At 44.8% G+C, this 20,304-nt stretch overlaps 1 protein-coding gene across 2 annotated transcripts in view; it reads right to left on the reverse strand.

The window, feature by feature from the left end:
* Window positions 1-15,168, reverse strand: part of LOC147016701 (calcium and integrin-binding family member 2-like) — a 50,870-nt gene extending 35,702 nt beyond the window's left edge. The window contains exons 1-2 of one of the 2 annotated variants that reach the window (XM_085845639.1): window positions 14,931-15,168; window positions 10,850-10,884 (exon numbers count right to left, since the gene is read on the reverse strand). In XM_085845639.1, the coding sequence (XP_085701765.1) occupies window positions 10,850-10,884; window positions 14,931-14,981 (86 nt within the window). In that variant the 5' untranslated portion in view covers window positions 14,982-15,168. Of the gene's footprint in view, window positions 1-10,817; window positions 10,885-14,930 lie in introns of both variants that reach the window. The other variant, XM_085845640.1, reaches the window with a different exon arrangement.
* Window positions 15,169-20,304: the final 5,136 nt, after the last annotated feature.

A 20,304-nucleotide genomic window follows, 5' to 3' on the forward strand; every position in this document is an offset into this window, starting at 1 on the left:
TCAAAAGCTGTGCTATTTATGACTCGAATTAAGTTCATTCATATGCTTGTTTAAAACTACTGACCTTATGGTTGATATTAATTTCTTCCTGCCATTGTATGGTTGGTTATAGCCTGGTGTTGGCTTAGTGGTTAGGGTGGCGGCTTGGGATCCCAGTATCCTGAGTTCAAGCCCCGTTGGATGCTGAATTAACACCAGGGGGTTGACTCGGCCTGTCATCCTTCCGAGGTCGGCGAAATGAGTGCCAGTGTACTGGTCCCGGTGTATGCCCCGGTTAGAATAGGTGTACCATATCCCTGTGTGTCGTAAGAGGCGACCAGGGTTGGTGTCAGGAAGGGCATCCGGCCATAAAACATTGCCTCACAAAAAGCCAAACCCCTGCACAGCAGGGAAAAATGGCTGTAAAAATGGTCATTATAATATATCCTGCCCATTGTATGGTTCTGAATAATGGACGAAAGTGGGATTGAAAATTTTCTGAAATCAACACATGATGCCAAGGAGAGATGAATAGCAATTTACCTCCAATTACTGGAGTGCTTTGTTTTAAAAAAAAAATATGGTGGCCTGTTCAAGGGTACTGTTTTTTTATATGTGCAACTACAACAATACATGAAAGCTTAGCTGTAACATTATGATTAATAAATGTAGGCCTTTCAACTTGTAGCCTTTCAATGTATTTAGTTCCAGCATCACTCAGCTCCAGTTCAGGAAAGAGAGTATGCTTTATTGAAATGTCTGAAACTGGCAAAGGGTTAATATACACTTCTGGTGAACAAACATTCATTCCGATATCCATTTGTGACGATGCAAATGCTTCACAAGCCTCAAAATAAAACATAATTGTATTTTTCAGAAAAAGCTGAAATTTGACTTTTTTTGCATATTTTGCATATTTTGCATATCGGACTCGAGGGGTTAATATGAAAACTATAATACTTATGCATTTTTTCATAATATTAAAAACTTTGGGTATATGCTGGCTTATATTAATAGCATTTGTGGTACCCAGACTCTCTTAGTTTGGTCACAGCACCATATTTAATATCACTAATACCCAGATTTTAACTTGCATCCAAAATCTATGACCTTTAGACCCCCTAGTGACAAAATCGATGACGTCATCAAAATTTTATAAATGCCAAATTGTAGTGTGGGCCAACCCCTTCGCAATGACACCTAATATGCATGACTTTCATCACAATTACTTCATAAAAAACTCAATTTAGTTTCCCCTACCCCTAATTATTTGGCTCATTTAGGTGATCTCGTATCTTCAAACTCCCACCCACAGAAATTGTTCGTAAGAGTGTCTGATGAGCAGACCTCTGAAACCTTATGAGGAATGGACATACCTACCTAAAAATATATAAAAACAAAGTATAGCAAGCTGTGTGACCTCCTTCAAATGTTTAGGGCTCTGGGTCCCCTACTACAAGGTATCACAAGGGACCGGTTAAGGCTCAAAGTGCTATAAATATGTCTGCAAGCTTTATCTTTCTGCATATAGGACTTGAAATCATGGAAGAATGCAAACTAATTTAGGTTCAATGGTGAGAAAACTGTGATGTTCACCGTTGGATCAAAGAACAGGTGTTTGTGTCTGCCATTGGTTAGGGCAAGCATTGGGACAGCATGGAGGGAGGGTGCGTGTCGGCGTATGTCAGAGGCAGCTGTCTCCGCTTTCATTAAGCTAGCAATATGGTGCGTGAAATGTAGTTCAGGCCTGCTGGGTGATCGGATGACTTTGAACAGTATGAATCCAGTGGGTCACTGTATGTGATTCTTTGAGTCAATCCCACACCAGCTTTCATTTCAGGTCCATCTACTGTACACATTTGATGTGTGAAGTGGAGATTCGTGTTAACTTCTACCTCTTTCCCTTGTTTGACTCGTACACCTCCACTCGCTACCACCTCACCATTTTTTCCTCTTCGACCCCTACTCACCTACACTCTATGTTCTCTCCTGTTGTAATCCTTTCCCTTTCCTTATTACCCTGCGCTCACGAAGTGGAAGGCAGGGTTAAGCGATCAGTCTCGCACGTACGGATGGCGTACGTTGTGTCTGCATTTTGTGAAGAGTGGACATTGAGTACCGACCGTTTAAGTGGAGGAAATTCAAACTTTACCACGTTACATGACCATGTGATATAGCGGTCACTATTTTGAGGTCAACATACGCCAAAGGTCGACGTCGTCCGATTTTCGAAAAATCCTTAATTTTTATCCAATTGACTAGAAATTTGAAGAGGATTTGCACATCAAGTCACTGAATTCAACCACCAATTATTTTTGTGGTCAACATAAGCCAAAAGGTCAACAAAGGCCAAATTTCTGAAATCCTCAATTTTCATCCGATTTACTTGGAATTTGAACAGGATTTTCATTAAAATGACTATTTGTGTGTCGTTTGGTCTGGCAGCCCCATTGGATCAAAGGGAAAAATCTTTGAAAATCTTCGTAGGAGAAACCGCTTAACCGACCGATGACAAATTTAACTAATTGATCAACGACCCGTGGGAAATATGGCTTGGTAACTATGATGGCATCGGTCACGTGGTCTGGCAGCCATATTGGATCAAAGAAAAAAAAAACTGAAAAAACACCAAGTCCTTCTCAAGACTGCACGGGGTACGTATTCGATGAATACCAACCATTTAGTTACCTTTGCCACCAAAGGTGGATGGAGGTTATGTCATTACCCCTGTTTGTCTGTCTGTCTGTCTGTGAACAGGATATCTAAAAAATGTTATGGACATATTCAGATGAAAATTGGTGGTGTTTGATAAAGACGAATTGATTCGATTCTGTTGAATATCCGGATGCAGATATTCGAATTTTCAAAGCGATTCTTCACTATTTAGTGATGGGGCGAAAAACGATATATAGCATGGTATCTCTAAAATTTGTGGACGGATGACAAAACTAGGTGGCTGAGTGGGGTCGGTGACGAGAACAAGGCGATGAGATGTTGGTTCAGGTCCGGATGCAGATCCGGCCTTTCAGTGGGATACAAAATGTAAACTGTTCAGCCTGGCGGAGGTATGTTGGTAATACCATCCGTAGGCCACCTATCTCGATATTTTTAGTGAAAAGGCTTTAAAAAAAAAAACAAAAAAAACTGAGAATTACATAATTGTTGGAAATATAAACGTTATGATACTAGTTAGTGTGTATCTCTGCAAACCATGAAATAACTTGTTAAAAATATTTTTGAGTGAGAGTTAGGGTTCATGTTTGAACCCATCAGCATGTTTGTAAGTGGCACGACGTGAAAATGAAAACAATAGGTGTATACGTCGAGTTGGGTAGATATATGAAGTGATTGTAATGGCATATGGTGTGGGTGTACTAAAACTTCAGATGATCATGTGAACCATTTGGCGGATCTCCCACCGAGGCTGAAACACCGAATCCCATCTGCACACGCAGTGCAGTGCAGTTTGAGGTATAAATCACAGGCCTATCTCCCAGCAGGAGTATTTCCAGTCGTGCTGGGGTCAGCACGAGTTTAGCCATTTCCTCGCACAGTTAACAAGCATTGGATTGAGCTGTGGAATTGCTGCCACATTCCTGGAATGGCCTGGGAGAAACGAAAGCGGTGGAAAAGTGTCCGTGAAAGAGGCGAGTGATGCAAAAGGTCTCGATTCATCAATAAAATGGTCAGCCGGCGACTGATTAGTCACACTGTCCCCGATTACTCACTCAAACGTGCAAACCTTCACTAAACCGTTTGAAAATGGGAGCAGTATCAAATCTGTTCTGGTGTGTGCGAAACTGAAAAGGTGTGTAAAATCACACCTTCCTTCTCCTTTGTGATGATGAGTCAGTAGGATAACTGCGCACTCTGACCTGGGACCTTCAGTATCTACTAATCTACTACTACTTTATCGGCCCCATTAAATGACACCTTCTTGTGGGGTCGGCCAAGGCCAAGTTAGTCTTTCATAATTTGGTTGGCAAGGCCTGATGTTTGATGGAAGATGAAATGGGCAGGAATGTTGAATTTGTTCGAATGCCAGTGATACTTCACTTACTCTACATGAAAGACACGGATCTTCAATGTGCACTAATGCTAGCAGGTGGGACACCTGGTTTAACATTTAACATCCATCCAAGATGTCTGGTGTTGGCTTAATGGTTAGGGTGGTGGGCTTGGGATCCTAGGATCCTGAGTTCAAATCCCACTTGGCTGTTGAATTAATACCAGGTGGGGTTGACTCTGTCTGTCATCCTTCTGTGGTTGGCAAAATGAGTGTTACCATGCCTCACAAGGCAAGGAATATCTTTAAAATTAATGTATGGAACACTTCTGATTGCAGACTCTGGTCATGATGGTGACCATCATATGTTAGTTTGTCAATCCCAGATTGTATTTTTATTAACCCCTTATTGTCATTGTGCAAACCAGCAAATGAATCCAAAAACAGCTGTCATTGTTACGGTGTTTTATGCTGTCTAACGGTCACAACTCTCCAAAACGTAAAAATAAATAATCAACCATTTCATCCGGCATCCAATAATTTAAAGGCAGAAAAAGTGGAAATTTAGTAATCAACATACATTTCACTTCTCTGAGAGGAGATTCGAGGTCACGTTGCACTATTTGTGACATCGTATTTGAAAGATTATATTAAATTATTGATAAATATATGTTAAAGGTTAAACTGTACCGATTCATGTCCACTTTTGAACCTTTTGAACCACTTAAACACACTTCTGAATGAGAAATTGAACCACGCGGGTAATCTCCGAGAAGTTTCAGCTGGTTTGAGGTTTTCATTCACGAGAATGTTCACGACACAATGTCACCCCATCCCTGAACACATTCCACAGTTTTCTGCTTTAATTTTTTTTTTCAGGTATCGAGGCTCATGAAAGAGTGAATAACAGGGGCAGAGGGTCAACATAGACAGAATGGGGTGAAGATAAAACAATAGGATAACAGCATACACATGGCAACACAAGAGGAGGAAATGTGCATGAGTGAAGGGTGGGAACAGGGTCACCAGGTGTAGTAAAGCTCAGAGGTATAAATCGGAGAGACAATTAGGTGGCAGTGGGCAGCGGACTTGAAATCCTGGAGACAACAGCCAGGAAGACAGTTCCACAGGTGAGCAAACAGAGGGATGAATATATGAAGGTGAGTGCTAATGTTACACTTGAGGAGGGTAACAAGGAAAGGATTTCCAGTAAAATGCATGCGACCTCATGGGGCTGAGGTTTAGCAGTGGTGACAGGGCAGAAGGAGCAAGACCAGAATAGAACTGATTAAAAATTTTTGTAAGGCCTGCCTGCCTGTGAGCGAGAAGCATACCATAACATTCAACCTCCTGTCTCGAGATGCCAATGATATGGGAAGCCGTAGAGTCCATGGCCTAAAAGATGGGCAGTATGGGAAGCAGTAGCACCTGTCAAAGGGGGTGGTGTGGGGGTGGAGAGGGGAGGGCAGTCATGAAGCCCTTGTAGATCATCAAAAGTTCAGGACAGGCCTGGCAGGGGATAGCTTAGAGGTGTGCACACTCACCTCTGAGTTGTCTGTCCTGGGTTTCATGCTCTAACCTACAGGGGGCATTGCATCAGCAGCACAACTGTGCCCCTGGCAACCGATGCTACCCTCAGCCTTGTGCTGCATTCGAAAGAAAGAAGAGAAGAACCTAAGGACAGAAATATAATCTTGGAAATACCCAGAATGCTTTGCACAAGGCTGTGAGGTCGAAGGTTACAAAGGAGTTGCCAGATGTTTCCACCACGATGACGACACAACTTTCAACTATCCGTCATTCTTTCTGATCATCTCAAACAGTGAACTTTTAACCTTGAACCACCCTCAAATAAACAAACTCCTCCACGAGCCATAGACACTGTCATCTTGTGTGTCATGTTCCTCCTCCACCGCTCACCCTTCCCTTCCTCTCACTATTCCCCCTCTCTTTTATACCCTCCACCTACCTTCCTTAAACTTGTAATTCCACTATCCTCACCACCACCGGTTACAAAGCACTGCTTCACATCAAGAGTGCTGAAAGAGGACTTGTAACACGTCCCACTTGGGCTGAATGGCCTTTCCCTGTGCTTCATTAACTTGTAACTGTGTGCCACCCTTGCTCGTCCACAATCTTATTCATAAAAACTAAATGAAGGAAACATTTAACAATATTTATTCATTGTTCTAAGGGTTTATTGTGTCATATTGTCACACAAGAGTTTTTAAAAAGTACTCGAGAGCTTTGGAAATATGGAGAAATCATTGATGCACTTTCTCATGAACTTTTGGCTCGAGGCAGAAAAATCAATCACGTGACCTGTTGACCTTTCCAGGTGGCTAAGCCATGATTCCGGCTCTCAGGATCGATTATGTTGCAGTGCGAGCTATACGTCACAATGGAATTAGAAAATCCGCAGGAGTTTCAACTTGAAACACAAACATTTCAATTCGAGGCTCTGGAAACATTTCCTCTCGACGGATCATTTGGTGACGGTTCCCCAAAAAAGTCCTTCAGAATCGAAATTGTTGGACCATCAAGGAGTAAACGGTGTTGCGGGTCAGGAGAGAAGACGTCGGTGGTCATGTTACCTGCTGCGATCCATGAGGAAGAACATTCCATCCACCCATTGGGACCGTACTCTGTGTAGAGCGTTGGTGCTGCTGGATATTGGGCACAATCCTGGACGGGTCACCACTCCGACACAGGATACCAGCATACTGGCACTCAATGTGCCGACATCGGAAGGATGACAGGCAGAGTCAACCCCACCTGGCACCCTAATTCAACAGCCAAGTGGGATTTGAACTCAGGATCACAGGATCTCGAGCCCACCACCCAAACCATTAAGCCAGCAGCAGGCATTGGGGAAGAACGGTCGAGCAGTTGGACCCTTACTGTTGCCATCACTGATCAGTTAGGCCTAAACCCCTTTCACGTGTGGACACCTACAGACTGGTGCCACCAGAGGCACACTGACTAACTCGTCAGTTGTATACTGTTTGACGTAGCCTGACTGTATTGTGCGAGATAATTTATTTGTGACTTACCCATAATTACTGCACCTGGAGAGACAAAAAGTTATGTTTTGGAAGTTTGCTTTTAACATTACAATATCTTACTCCTTTTGGCATACATGACCCATGATATGCCTGGCTTTGCATCTCGACCGAGCTATGAACTGTCATCCTGGTGTTTCACAGGCAGGGGGATTCACATCAATGTTATGTGCATGGTCACTCCGATGGAAGTTAAAACTGATGTACTGTCCTGCCAGCATTCGTTGGTGGGCATTGAAGATCCCGTGGTGTCCTTCTCAAAGAGGAGGGGAACTATCACCCGCATCCTGAAGAAGTTACAAGTTCCAGCTGTGACTACCAATCGGAAGGCAATGGCAAACCACCCCGTTTAACCCATGCCAACAAATTACTGTCGGGCAGTATTTTTGGAAGGTCTTTATAGAAAATATTTTTCTTCCCATGAGTACATGATCCTTAACTCTACATTCCCCAAAAAATTCCCAAAAGTCATAAATCCTCACAGAACCATTTTTTTTTACCCCGTGCACGCGATGTGAAAACCGGGGTTAAGAAATTGGTTCAGTCTGTCTCTCTGTCTGTCTGTCTGTAAACCTCAGTTTCTGATGGAGGAACAACTTCATCTAAATTGAATGTTATATTTTGAACACGAATCAGGAAATTAATCAAAAACAAACCTGCCGTTTTACAGTACAGTACTCTATCTGAATTTGTCCCGATCGCACCTGTGTGGAGAAGAGCGAGATAATAGTTTTACTCTCTGGTAGTAAAACAAAATAGAAAATCATTCCAAACAGGAAACTTGCTGTTTTTAAGGATGTCATAAAGGACACAAACAACAGGTACAAAGAAATAAATGTAATGTGTTAAATCGGGTGATATAATAGACACTGGAGAAAATGGCGGTAAAACCCGGAATCAATTTATTCATTTGCCTTTAAACATTTTTAAACCTTTATCGAAATCGAATTATGTACTTGAACACTGCAGAACATAAATCACCTTCATCATACTTCCAAGAACAATGCTAATGTATATATCGATATATAGCATGAGAGGGCATGACGTGTATCTATCAAGGTGATGAAGAGCCCGCCATAATGGCGATGCAAGTCCGATGCCGATTGACGCTGTGTCCTACAGTGATCAATAAAGCCTCAATCTCCTAAATTGTGACAAAAAGTCTTGTTACAGTGTATAAGGGTGGACGGTGTATAAGACTGCTTCAGTAGCACTAAACTTACGGATTTTTTAAATGATCTTTAAGATAATGATTTCATTAAAATTGAAGTACAGCAGCAGGGCCTTGCCGTTTGTGAATTTCCCCTTCGTGGATTAGCTCTTTCGTGATGAATTTATTGGGGGTGGTGTTTGCAGATCGCGGTCAAATGCGCTCGAATAATCGTGGGTTGGTGAACTATTTTCCACATTTGTTCACCAAATTAACACGGGCCGTCAACACAATAATAACCCCTTCAAAGCCACCACCATCAACATCGCCATCATCTCCAACAACTCTGCTTTATCGTCGCCATCAACATCGCCATTATATTACTGGATCAAGTTTCATCATCACGACTATTAAAGGTAAGTTTCATGATCTTAATAATAATAATAACTCAAGAAAATAATTCTTTATTTTATGTTCTCAAAAACTGGTTCACGGGGATTTTCAAGAAAGTAACCCCCACAAGCGGCAAGGCCCTCCTGTATGCACTTGAACACTGTGCGGGGCATCGTGTTCTACGAACTCTCTAGTTTATTATGCACACCGTTACCAGCAGGTAAAATGTGGGAAAGAGGATCATTAGACATCAGGTGATGAAAGGGACATGCAAAGAAGTTGATCAAATGAAATCGGTTGTTCGTGCAGATGCATCCACCATGTTGTTTTTATTGAGCGTTAAGACTTGATGACTGTGTCATAAACGTGTTATGTGATGAACAGAGAAATCATAAAGTGTTTCACGTGAGTTGTCTGGAAACAAAGGATTTTAAAAATTCCATTGTCCTTTATATGGATTATATTGTTTTTGAAGTTTTATGGTAAGGGATCATTTCAAGATGGGTATGTAAGGATATTGATGAAGTACGAGTTTAAGGAGTTTCGTGCTTGGTTAGCCAAAGCGAGGTGATGCTCAATAAGGCAAAGGTGTCCCGTTTCGTTTGTCTCATCGTTTCATCCACTTCGTTCATGAATAATTGATTCGTCGAGACGTGCAAGGCAACACGGGGTTTTGTTGAAACGTCTGATTTTCGTGGCGTTTTCATTTGCTCGATGTACCTTTAATGTATATCTTCATGGTCGTCACCAATGGTTTGGGCCATGACGTTAGATTAACAGAAAACTAAAGGAAGGGGATGGAGTGTATCGCAGAAAGAGAAGGAAAAGGGAGTATTGTATAGGGGAAAATAAGTTGGAGAGGAGAGAAAAGGATAAAGAGGTGAGGGGCAAAAAGGATAAAGAGGTGGATGAAGAGAGAAAAGGATAAAGAGGATGAAGACAGAAAAGAAGAAAGAAAAAGGTGAACGTTTTGGCAGTCAGTGTCAAGATGGGAATGAAAGAGAAAGGAGTTTGAGATTATATATATATATATATATATATATATATATATATATATATATATATATATATATATATATATATATATATATATATATATATATATATATATATATATATATATATATATGAGCCTGGTGTTGGCACAGTGGTTAGGGCAGTGGCTTGGGATCCAAAAGGTCCTGAGTTCAAGCCCCGTTGGGCCACTGAATTAATACACCAGGGGGTTGACTCAGCCTGTCATCCTTCCGAGGTCGGCGAAATGAGTACCAGTATACTGGGCCGGTGTATACCCCGGTTAAAATAGGTGTACCATATCCCTGTGTCGTAAGAGGCGACCAGGGTTGCGTCAGGAAGGGCATCCGGCGTAAAACATGTGCCAAATCACAATGCGGATCATACGGGTGATCCGCTGTGGCGACCCTTAACGGGAGCAGCCGAAAGAAGAAGAGAAGAAGATATATACATATACATATACATATATATATATATATATATATATATATATATATATATATATATATATATATATATATACATATACATATACATATTGTAAGAGATGTATGAAATGTGCGGCGGACGATGGGAAGTGTGTGGTTGATGGGGGTGCGTGGTGAGGGGGGAGGGGTGGTTGATGGGGGTGCGTGGTGAGGGGGAGGGGTGGTTGATGGGGGTGCGTGGTGAGGGGGGTGTGCAGTTGATGGGGATGCACAGTGGAGGTGTCTGGTAGGGGGTGCATGGTGGGGCGTGTGCGGTAGGGGGTGCAAGGTGGGGGGTGTGTGATAGGGGGTGCATGGTGATGTGCAGTGAGAGATTGATGGGGGTGTGTGGTAGGGAGTGCATGGTGGGGCGTGTGCAGTAGGGGGTGCAAGGTGGGGTGTGTGTGATAGGGGGTGCGTGGTGGAGATGTGCAGTGAGGGATTGGTGGGGGTGTGCGGTAGGGAGTGCATGGTGGGGCGTGTGCGGTAGGGGGTGCAAGGTGGGGGTGCGTGGTGTGGGTTGTGAGGTAGGGGTGCACAGTGAGGGATTGCATCATAGTTGGGGGTGGGGGGGTGAGTGGCATACACTGCACAGGTTGTAATGATTCTCATTGCCATGTTCAGTTTGTATTGAGATCTTACAGGTTGTTTCAGGGTACTCACTTATCGAGCATGTCATGTGCGGTGACGTTATGCACCATAAATGAATGCTTATATGAATGTATTTGTTTTTCGTGTGACAATACCTTAGGACGAGGATCATGTCCATAAACCGTACCTGAGGATTTCTTTTCTGGTAAAGAATGTGCAGTCCTGGAGGTGTCGGGGGGGGGGGGGGTGGGGGGAGAGCACATCGACAGGTTTAATTGCACGTTCCAGTCTCGGACAGGATTATTAAATTTAATAACGATGATTAAAAATACAAAAGCTTTTAATCCAAAAATACCACAATTAATGATGTGTACACCAGGAGGTTGAGTAAGACAATTAAATGGACGTTGGGAATAAACTCCTTCAGTTTCATCTTTACTAATAAATGGCAATGCGTGTGTGTGTGTGTGTGTGTGTGTGTGTGTGTGTGTGTGTGTGTGTGTGTGTGTGTGTGTGTGTCTCCTCCATAACTCCAAAACCATAAAACTGAGCAGCCTGAAACTTTTCAGGCATACTAAGAGAACTCTAAGGAAGTGTAAGAGTGAAAATTGGATGTTTGGGTTAATTAAAACACCCCCTTTTGAAGATAATTAACAGCCTTATTTAATTATTTCCTTCATCAGGCATATTGTCGGCCACCTCACCCTTTGGGGTCTCACTGCATCTCCTTGGAAACCTCGCCGGGGTCTGAAGCCGCCATGTTTTTTTGGTCTGCTCAACCACGCCTTGACTTGGAACAGGCCGCAGCGACTTTTTTTTCCCGATAAAGTTTTTTTTTCACTTTCCTCACTCCTACTATCGAATGCCTGTTCACTATAGATACGAATTGCTGTGTACATCGCTTTTGTAAGTACTATAGTTTTCAAATTTGGAGCTTGGAGCAATTTCATGCATTATATGATAAGATTTTCAACGATTTACTCTCACGGACGAATTCAAGTATATCATCGAAATAGGATTTTGGCTTTGAGGATAGGATTTCATCCGGACTAAATAATTGTCAAAAGCTGGAGAGAAACCTGATAATTTAAAGAAATAACGAGTCTTACAACAAAGCCAATGTACCAATTTACTTTAAGCAAGCAAGGTTATGTTCCCTTCTTCTCCATACATACACAAGAAAATGTGAAATTATCAAAGAATTAACCTTATCTTTTTCTACTATTTCGACAATTATATTGAGTGAACAAAAAATTTAGGAACGTAACAAAATTAGCCAGCTTCATTGATCTATATGATTTAATGCATTCACTGCTTGACCTCACGCCCTGTCACCCAGAGGGACTGCTTATCCATAGTGTCTGCCAGCTCTGTGTCCATATTTTTGGAGGTTTTGCGAAGTGCTCTGCTTGGAATCGAAGCAAATCTGGTGAAAAACGGACGTTGTAAGATAAAGTTATAACATTTCTGCAAACTGCGAACGATGTACCACATGAAGAGTGTACAGACGAGCAGGCAACATGGTGGATTATCTGCAACGTTTATTTCACGGGTGATGAAACTTTGCAATGCTCCAGGGTTGTTCTACATTAAATATATGGTAAGTTGCCACAGCCTAGCCAGCCATTCCTGATCAACTATTTAATTGGAGTCCATGCTTAAGTGCTTATGCCACTTGCCAAGCACCCTATAGTCAATAGCGGTACCACACTACGTCATTCTGAGCGAATCGTTCAATCACTGTGGACGCTTTGGTCGCGCCACGTCATTCAGAGCGAGTGGTTCCTGCTCTGTCTTCCTGAGCGAGTGGTTCGTGCTCATTCAGCCTGAGCGAGGGGTTCGTGCTCATTCAGCCTGAGCGAGAGGTTCGTGCTCCCTCATCCTGAGCGAGCGGTTTATGCTCCCTCATCCTGAGCGAGCTGTTTGTGCTCCCTCATCCTGAGCGAGCTGTTTGTGCTCCCTCATCCTGAGCGAGCGGTTTGTGCTCTGTCATCCTGAGCGAGCGGTTCATGCTACGGAATCCTGAGCGAGTTGTTCGTGCTCCTTCATCCTGAGCGAGTTGTTTGTGCTCTGTCATTCTGAGCGAGTTTTGAGAAATAACACCCGATTTCCGAGCCGTTTGCCATATTGACGTGTTTTCTAAATTACCGAGCCAAATTTCTTTTTTCACCCATCACACATCTATATAAATGCAACTTGTGTTGTATATAGTGTCTACTGTATCACACTGACTCCACCCTGCCGATTCCAGAAAAAAATTGCCGATATCAGCCAAGCGTGTGTGTGTGTGTGTGTGTGTGTGTGTGTGTGTGTGTGTGTGTGTGTGTGTGTGTGTGTGTGTGTGTGTGTGTGTGTGTGTGTGTGTGTGTGTGTGTGTGTGTGTGTGTGTGTGCACGCGCGTGTGTTGTTCACAAAGCATAACATTATCTCTAACTCCCCTACCCCTACCCCATACTCCTCTTTCTCTTTGTCCCATCCTTGCTCTACCCCCTCCCAATAAAGTGCAGCACCCTCCTCCCACCTCTGTCTCTGTCTGTCTCTGTACATATCCGGACGGTGGTTTTGTCCTGATGGTGTTTGTCTATGGATTTGTACAGGTGGGGGTTGTCTCTGAATGTGTCCAGATGGTATTTATCTCCGGACGTATCCAAATGGTATTTATCTCTGGATGTGTCCAAGCGGTATTTATGTCAGGATGGGAGTTTGTCTCTGGACAGCTTGGCTCCCGACACGTCCGGGCGTTTGTTTGTCTCCAAACATGTCCGGGCGGTGTTTATGTCCGGACGGGATATGGGATTTGTCTCTGGATGCGCCGAGGCGATCTTTGGCTCCAGATGTGCCCAGGCGGTGTTTGGCTCCAGACGTGCCCGGGCGGTGTTTGGCTCCGGACGTGCCCGGGCGGTGTTTGGCTCCGGACGTGCCCGGGCGGTGTTTGGCTCTGGACGTGCCCGGGCGGTGTCTGGCTCCGGACGTGCCCGGGCGGTGTCTGGCTCCGGACGTGCCTGGGCGGTGTCTGGCTCCGGACGTGCCCGGGCGGTGTTTGGCTCCGGACGTGCCCGGGCGGTGTTTGGCTCTGGACGTGCCCGGGCGGTGTCTGGCTCCGGACGTGCCCGGGCGGTGTCTGGCTCCGGACGTGCCTGGGCGGTGTCTGGCTCCGGACGTGCCTGGGCGGTGTTTGGCTCCGGATGTGCCCGGGCGGTGTCTGGCTCCGGACGTGCCCGGGCGGTGTTTGGCTCCGGACGTGCCCGGGCGGTGTCTGGCTCCGGACGTGCCCGGGCGGTGTCTGGCTCCGGACGTGCCCAGGCGGTGTTTGGCTCCGGATGTGCCCGGGCGGTGTTTGGCTCCGGACGTGCCCGGGCGGTGTTTGGCTCCGGACGTGCCCGGGCGGTGTTTGGCTCCGGACGTGCCCGGGCAGTGTTTGGCTCTGGAAGCGTCTGGGCGGTGTTTGGCTCTGGACGCGTCTGTGCAGTGTTCGTCTCTGGAAAACTTGGTTCTGAATGCGTCCTGGCAATGTTCGAACATGTCCGAGCAGTGTTTGTCTCTGGATGTGTCCAGGCGGTGTTTGTCTCTGGAAAGCTTGGGTCTAGATGCGTCCGGGCAGTGTTTGTCTCCGAACATGTCTGGGCAGTATTTTTGTCTGGAATGGAGGATGTCTCCGGACATGTCTGGACCGGAGTTTGTCTCCGGATTTGTCCAAGCAGTGTTTGTCTCCAGATGGCTTGGCTCCGGATGCATCTGGCGAGTTTTGTCTCCGGACGTGTCCAGACGGTGTTTGTCTCCGGACCATATTTCTAGTATGACTGTCGAAAATTTATTTCAGACATTTTGTTTCCATCTTCACTGTTATTCTTTGCAGAATCATTTTCATGAGACAACATGAATTGTAATTAACGCTCCAACACACATCTGCCTTCATTTCCCCCACACCAGCCCTCCCCCCTCTTTCCCCCTCCACCTCTTTCCCCCTCCACCCATCTTCTTCTCCCGGCCCCGACCCTTTAGTGTTCCCATTAGTAAAGCGAATGGTGGCATTTGCTTGTAATAATCTGATTTAATAAAAAGATGTTTTTGTCTTTTAAAATAATTCCTCATTTGAGGCAGAAAAAGAAAACACTCGTAACCTTGAAATCATATATCCTAATTAATTAATTTCAATACATGTTTTGATGTTTTTGTTGTACATAATATATGAATTGTAATTGTTAACGATTCAAATGTACAAAGGGGTTGAAAATGCCGACACGAGGCACCAATGGTCTGCCACGTACCTGGTAGGCATCAAGTTGATCTCCGGTAAAAATGGTTTGTTTATTGCCCATGACTCCTCGTTCTCAGGGCTAACCGCATACCGAGACCGCAGATCAATACCTTGAGGGCTCACCTGGTGGCCATGGAACGCCGAAACCAACCGGCTCGGAACGTGGAGGGACGAACTAGTGCGACGAGGGGGTGATGGGCTTTGGGCTGTGACACCCTCTCTCCAGGATCCAACTCACCTTCCACAACCCCCACTCCCTCACCTTGCTATCTCCTTGTGCACTCGAATGACAACACGACGACTCGTATTACTCGTTTCATGTGGATAGTTAACCACACAACAACACAGTCCCTCATATTACTCATTTCAGGTGGATATTTAACCACGCAACAACACAGTCCCTTATATTCCTCATTTCAGGTGGATAGTTAACCACACAACAACACAGCCCCTCATATTCCTCATTTCAGGTGGATAGTTAACCACACAACAACACAGTCCCTTATATTCCTCATTTCAGGTGGATAGTTAACCACACAACAACACAGCCCCTTATATTCATTTCAGGTGGATATTTAACCACACAACACAGCCCCTTATATTCCTCATTTCAGGTGGATAGTTAACCACACAACACAGTCTCTCATATTACTCGTTTCAGGTGGATAGTTAACCACACAACAACACAGCCCCTCATATTACTCGTTTCAGGTGGATAGTTAACCACACAACAACAGTCTCTCATATTCCTCGTTTCAGGTGGATATTTAACCACAAAACAACACAGCCCCTTATATTCCTCGTTTCAGGTGGATATTTAACCACGCAACAACACAGCCCCTTATATTCATTTCAGGTGGATATTTAACCACACAACAACACAGTCCCTCATATTACTCGTTTCAGGTGGATAGTTAACCACACAACAACACAGCCCCTCATATTACTCGTTTCAGGTGGATAGTTAACCACACAACAACAGTCTCTCATATTCCTCGTTTCAGGTGGATATTTAACCACAAAACAACACAGCCCCTTATATTCCTCGTTTCAGGTGGATAGTTAACCACACAACAACACAGCCCCTCATATTACTCGTTTCAGGTGGATAGTTAACCACACAACAACAGTCTCTCATATTCCTCGTTTCAGGTGGATATTTAACCACACAACAACAGTCTCTCATATTCCTCGTTTCAGGTGGATATTTAACCACACAACAACACAGTCCCTCATATTACTCGTTTCACGTGGATAGTTAACCACACAACACAGTCTCTCATATTACTCGTTTCACGTGGATAGTTAACCACATAACACAGTCCCTCATATTACTCGTTTCACGTGGATAGTTAACCACACAACACAGTCCCTCATATTACTCGTTTCACGTGGATAGTTAACCACACAACACAGTCCCTCATATTACTCGTTTCACGTGGATAGTTAACCACACAACACAGTCTCTCATATTACTCGTTTCACGTGGATAGTTAACCACACAACAACACAGCCCCTCATATTACTCGTTTCAGGTGGATATTTACAAGGGACAGGTAAAAGGTTATTAGGATGAACGAGATCCTCACGACCCATATATTAACGGTGTAATCGTTTGTAAACTTTCATGTTGAACGAATGGGAAAGTTTTCCCATTTACACGTTTGACGTCATACACACTTAAACCCTGTGTCTACCACGGTATGTTAACATACCATCTCTCATTACCTCGGTCACCGAAGGTGGACGCAGGTTGTGTTTTCACCCCCCGTTTACCTGTCTGTCTGATATCTCACAAACTTATGGACTTTCACACAAAGTTAAGGATGTTATAAATTAAACACGAATCGGAAAACAAACCTGTAGTTTAACAGTCCGTACTTTGTCTCTGAATTCCTCCCGATCACACATGCGCAGAGAAGAGCGATATATATATATATATATATTTTTTTACTTTGTCTGCCTGTCTGTCTGTCTGTCTGCTTGCCTGCCTGCCTGTCTGTCTGCTTGCCTGCCTGCCTGTCTGTCTGTCTGCTTGCCTGCCTGCCTGTCTGTCTGTCTGCCTGCCTGCCTGTCTGTCTGTCTGCTTGCCTGCCTGCCTGTCTGTATGTCTGCTTGCCTGTCTGTCTGTCTGCCTGCCTGCCTGCCTGTCTCTGTCTGCCTGCCTGCCTGTCTGTCTGTCTGCTTGCCTGCCTGCCTGTCTGTCTGTCTGCTTGCCTGCCTGGAAGTCAAACAAAATTTAAAATCATTCCAAAAAGTAAACTTACTGTTATTAAGAAAGTCATAAAGGACACAAACAACCGGCACGAATAACCACCGTAACCTGTCAGACAAGGCGATGTAACAGACACTGCATCAACGGCGGTCAACTTCCGGATTTAATTTTTGTACACGACCTTTAAAATCATTGTTGTTTAAATTTGGTTCTGTTCAGTTCTCCCAGAACCAAAACGCGTGTCAAGAGGCAAAGAGAGACGCGGGTTACCGGAACGCCGCCATTGTCGAACAAGCTTGTAATCCAACCATCGCACGCCAGGCCTCACCATGTGCATACGCAGACACAACATGGCAATACATCACACATCCTCGTCCTCGGACAATAAACACCCTTTGAAACCCTCTGACAACAACAATTGTAATCCTAAGTTCTCCAGAAATGCCCATGGCTTACGTACACATGTCGTACACAATAAGATGATGAGAGTGATGAATACTTCAGTCTTTGTACATTGCGTGCTTGACCTTTAATTATTGTTACGGCCACAGAAATCTGGTTGTTTTGGTTTTCAATCTCTTTGTGGGTAACGCCTCCTGACGGGCTCCGGAACACTGTCGACCTTGGGGCCCTCAGTCATCCACTGGAACGTTGCTCTCCTCAGGTACTTGTGTGTCACTTCCCTGATGTTCAGGAGCTTCCTCCACTTCTTCTGAAAAATCAACATCGCTGATGACTTTCGACGACAACGTCGAAGCTCGGTGTCTGATCTGGTCGGCATATCGCTTCCACATCTGCTGCACGCCTCCAGTTGACACTTCTGCAGTATATGAAACATGACCCGTTCGCTTGGCATTGTAACCGGGTACCCACTTGTCTTCCGAGCTGTAATTTTGAACTGAAATGTATTGTCCAATTTCAAACTCCTGAATTGTCAGCGAATCATGAGCTAATGTTTGTGACGGCTGTTTATGCTCAATCGTCGTGTTGATGTTGGGTCCAACCGTGTTTATACGTGTACGGAGTTTCCATGTTCATGAGCATCTCTGCCGGTGTTTGTGTCGTAATAGACTGCGGTGTTATGCGATAACTCAAGAGAAATCGCGACACGCGAGTGTGCAAGAGACCACTCATTTTACGCAGTGCCGATTTCACAGTTTGCACCGCACGTTGTGTTTGCTGAAACACGGCCCATTGTCCGACACAAGAGTTTGAGGGATGCCGTGTGCGGCAAACGCTTCTTGCAATTTGTCAATCGTGACTTCACTCGTCACTTTCGAAGTGACAAACATTAAATCCACTTTGAGTATGCATCGACCGGAATGAATAGCATCTTCCCTTCGACTGGACCTGCATAGTCTCCATGTAAGCGTGACCGTGGTTGACTGGGGTACTCCCAAGGATGCATTGGTGTTTTGGAGGAAAGTTTCTGGAACGCCTGACATTCATAACATCCTTTAACTCTTTGCTCCAAGTCAATATCCATCCGTGGCCACCACATGTAGCTTCGTGCCAAAGTCTTCATCGTTACAATACCTGGGTGGCCCTCGTGCAACATGTCAACCACCTGACGTCGGCATTGGGGTGGCAGTACAACCCATGCTCCAAATTGCACACAACTTACACGAACACTGAGTTCCTGCTTACGACTCGCGAATGGTTTGAACTCTTCCTGTGGCAATGTGCCTGGCTAACCCCCGATGATGTACTCACAAACTCCTGAAAGCACAGCGTCCCTGCCTGCCATTAGCCATACATGCGTAGGGGTGATCGGTGAACTCTCCATCGTGTCCATCAAGAGAGTCACTTCTCCCGGAATGGAAGCATCCGGCCCAGTCAGTGCACGTGGAAGATGGCTCAGTGCGTCGGCATTGGCGTTGGCCATGCCAGGTTTGTATATGATATGATAATCGTAGGCTGCAAGGGTTAATGCCCAACACTGAACTCGAGGTTATGCCATTGTTGGAATAGCCCGCTTTTCATTCAATAACCCTAGTAAGGGCTTGTGGTCTGTAATTATTTGAAAGGCACGGCCACACAGATGTAGAATTTCTGAACTCCAAAAATTACTGCGAAGCCTTCCTTATCGACCTGCGAGTATCTACACTGTGCATTATTCAACGTGCGTGAACCATACCTGATCTGCCTCTCTGTCCCACCTGGCATTATGTGTGCCAGCACTGCTCCGACACCAGATGGACTGGCGTCACATGACACCACTCGTTTCTTGTGATCATCGTAATGAGTCAGGACGTGTGTGGATTTCAGCAAGCACTTTGCTTTTTGGATTGCTCCTTGTTGATCCTTCTTCCATTGTCACTGAACCTCCTTCCATAGGAGACGATGTGTGTTTATTGTGACAAATTCACGTGAAGTTATCGACAAAACCAACTGCTGGTCGGCGTGGTTCAAGTCACGCTTTGTGAAGAGCTTCCCTCCAGATGGGGTAAGTGTCTGAGCAGGCTGCCGGATTGACTGTAACATTGTAGTCTCCGCATATCTGAACAGATCCATCTCCTTTCATAACCGGGATGATCGGAGCTGCCCAACGAGAAAATTGTACGTTTTATGATCCCAGCCTTTAGCAACCGATCCAACTCCTGATCTACCTTCCCTCTCAGCGAAAATGGTACTGGACGGGCTTTCACAAACTTCGGAATTGCATTTGGGTCAATTTCTAGCTCAACCTCCGTTCCTTTCAGTTTTCCCAGCTCCAATGCGAAAAGGTCTCCATAGTCCTTAAGGAGTTTCCTCAATTGATCACTGGCATTGAGGTTGTTCACATCCTGCCAATTCAACCGGATTGCTCTGAGCCAATCCCGTCCCAGCAGAATGGGCCCCGAACCTCTCACCACCATTAAGGTCAACTCTGCCTTCTGTGTGCCATACCTTACAGGACTTTGCTTTCTCCCACAATATACACAGGTTCACCAGTATATATGCATAGCATGGTCTCTTTGGGTTGTCTGCGCTCCACTTCTCCTGGAACGTAGCCTCACTAATCAGTGATACCGAAGACCCCGTATGTATTTGCATCTGTACTTCGCTGCCTTGTACCTCCAACCTCACAACCAGTGGTTTGGATTTCGCTTGGTTGCTCGATTTATGAAAAAGACTGTACGTGCCCTGTTCATTTTCCTCCTCTAACTGATATGTCTTGTATTGAGAC

The sequence above is a fragment of the Eptatretus burgeri genome, chromosome 11 (assembly GCF_056783735.1).
Source record: "Eptatretus burgeri isolate ZD-2024b chromosome 11, Ebu_testis_v1, whole genome shotgun sequence".
Taxonomy (NCBI): Eukaryota; Metazoa; Chordata; class Myxini; order Myxiniformes; family Myxinidae; genus Eptatretus; species Eptatretus burgeri.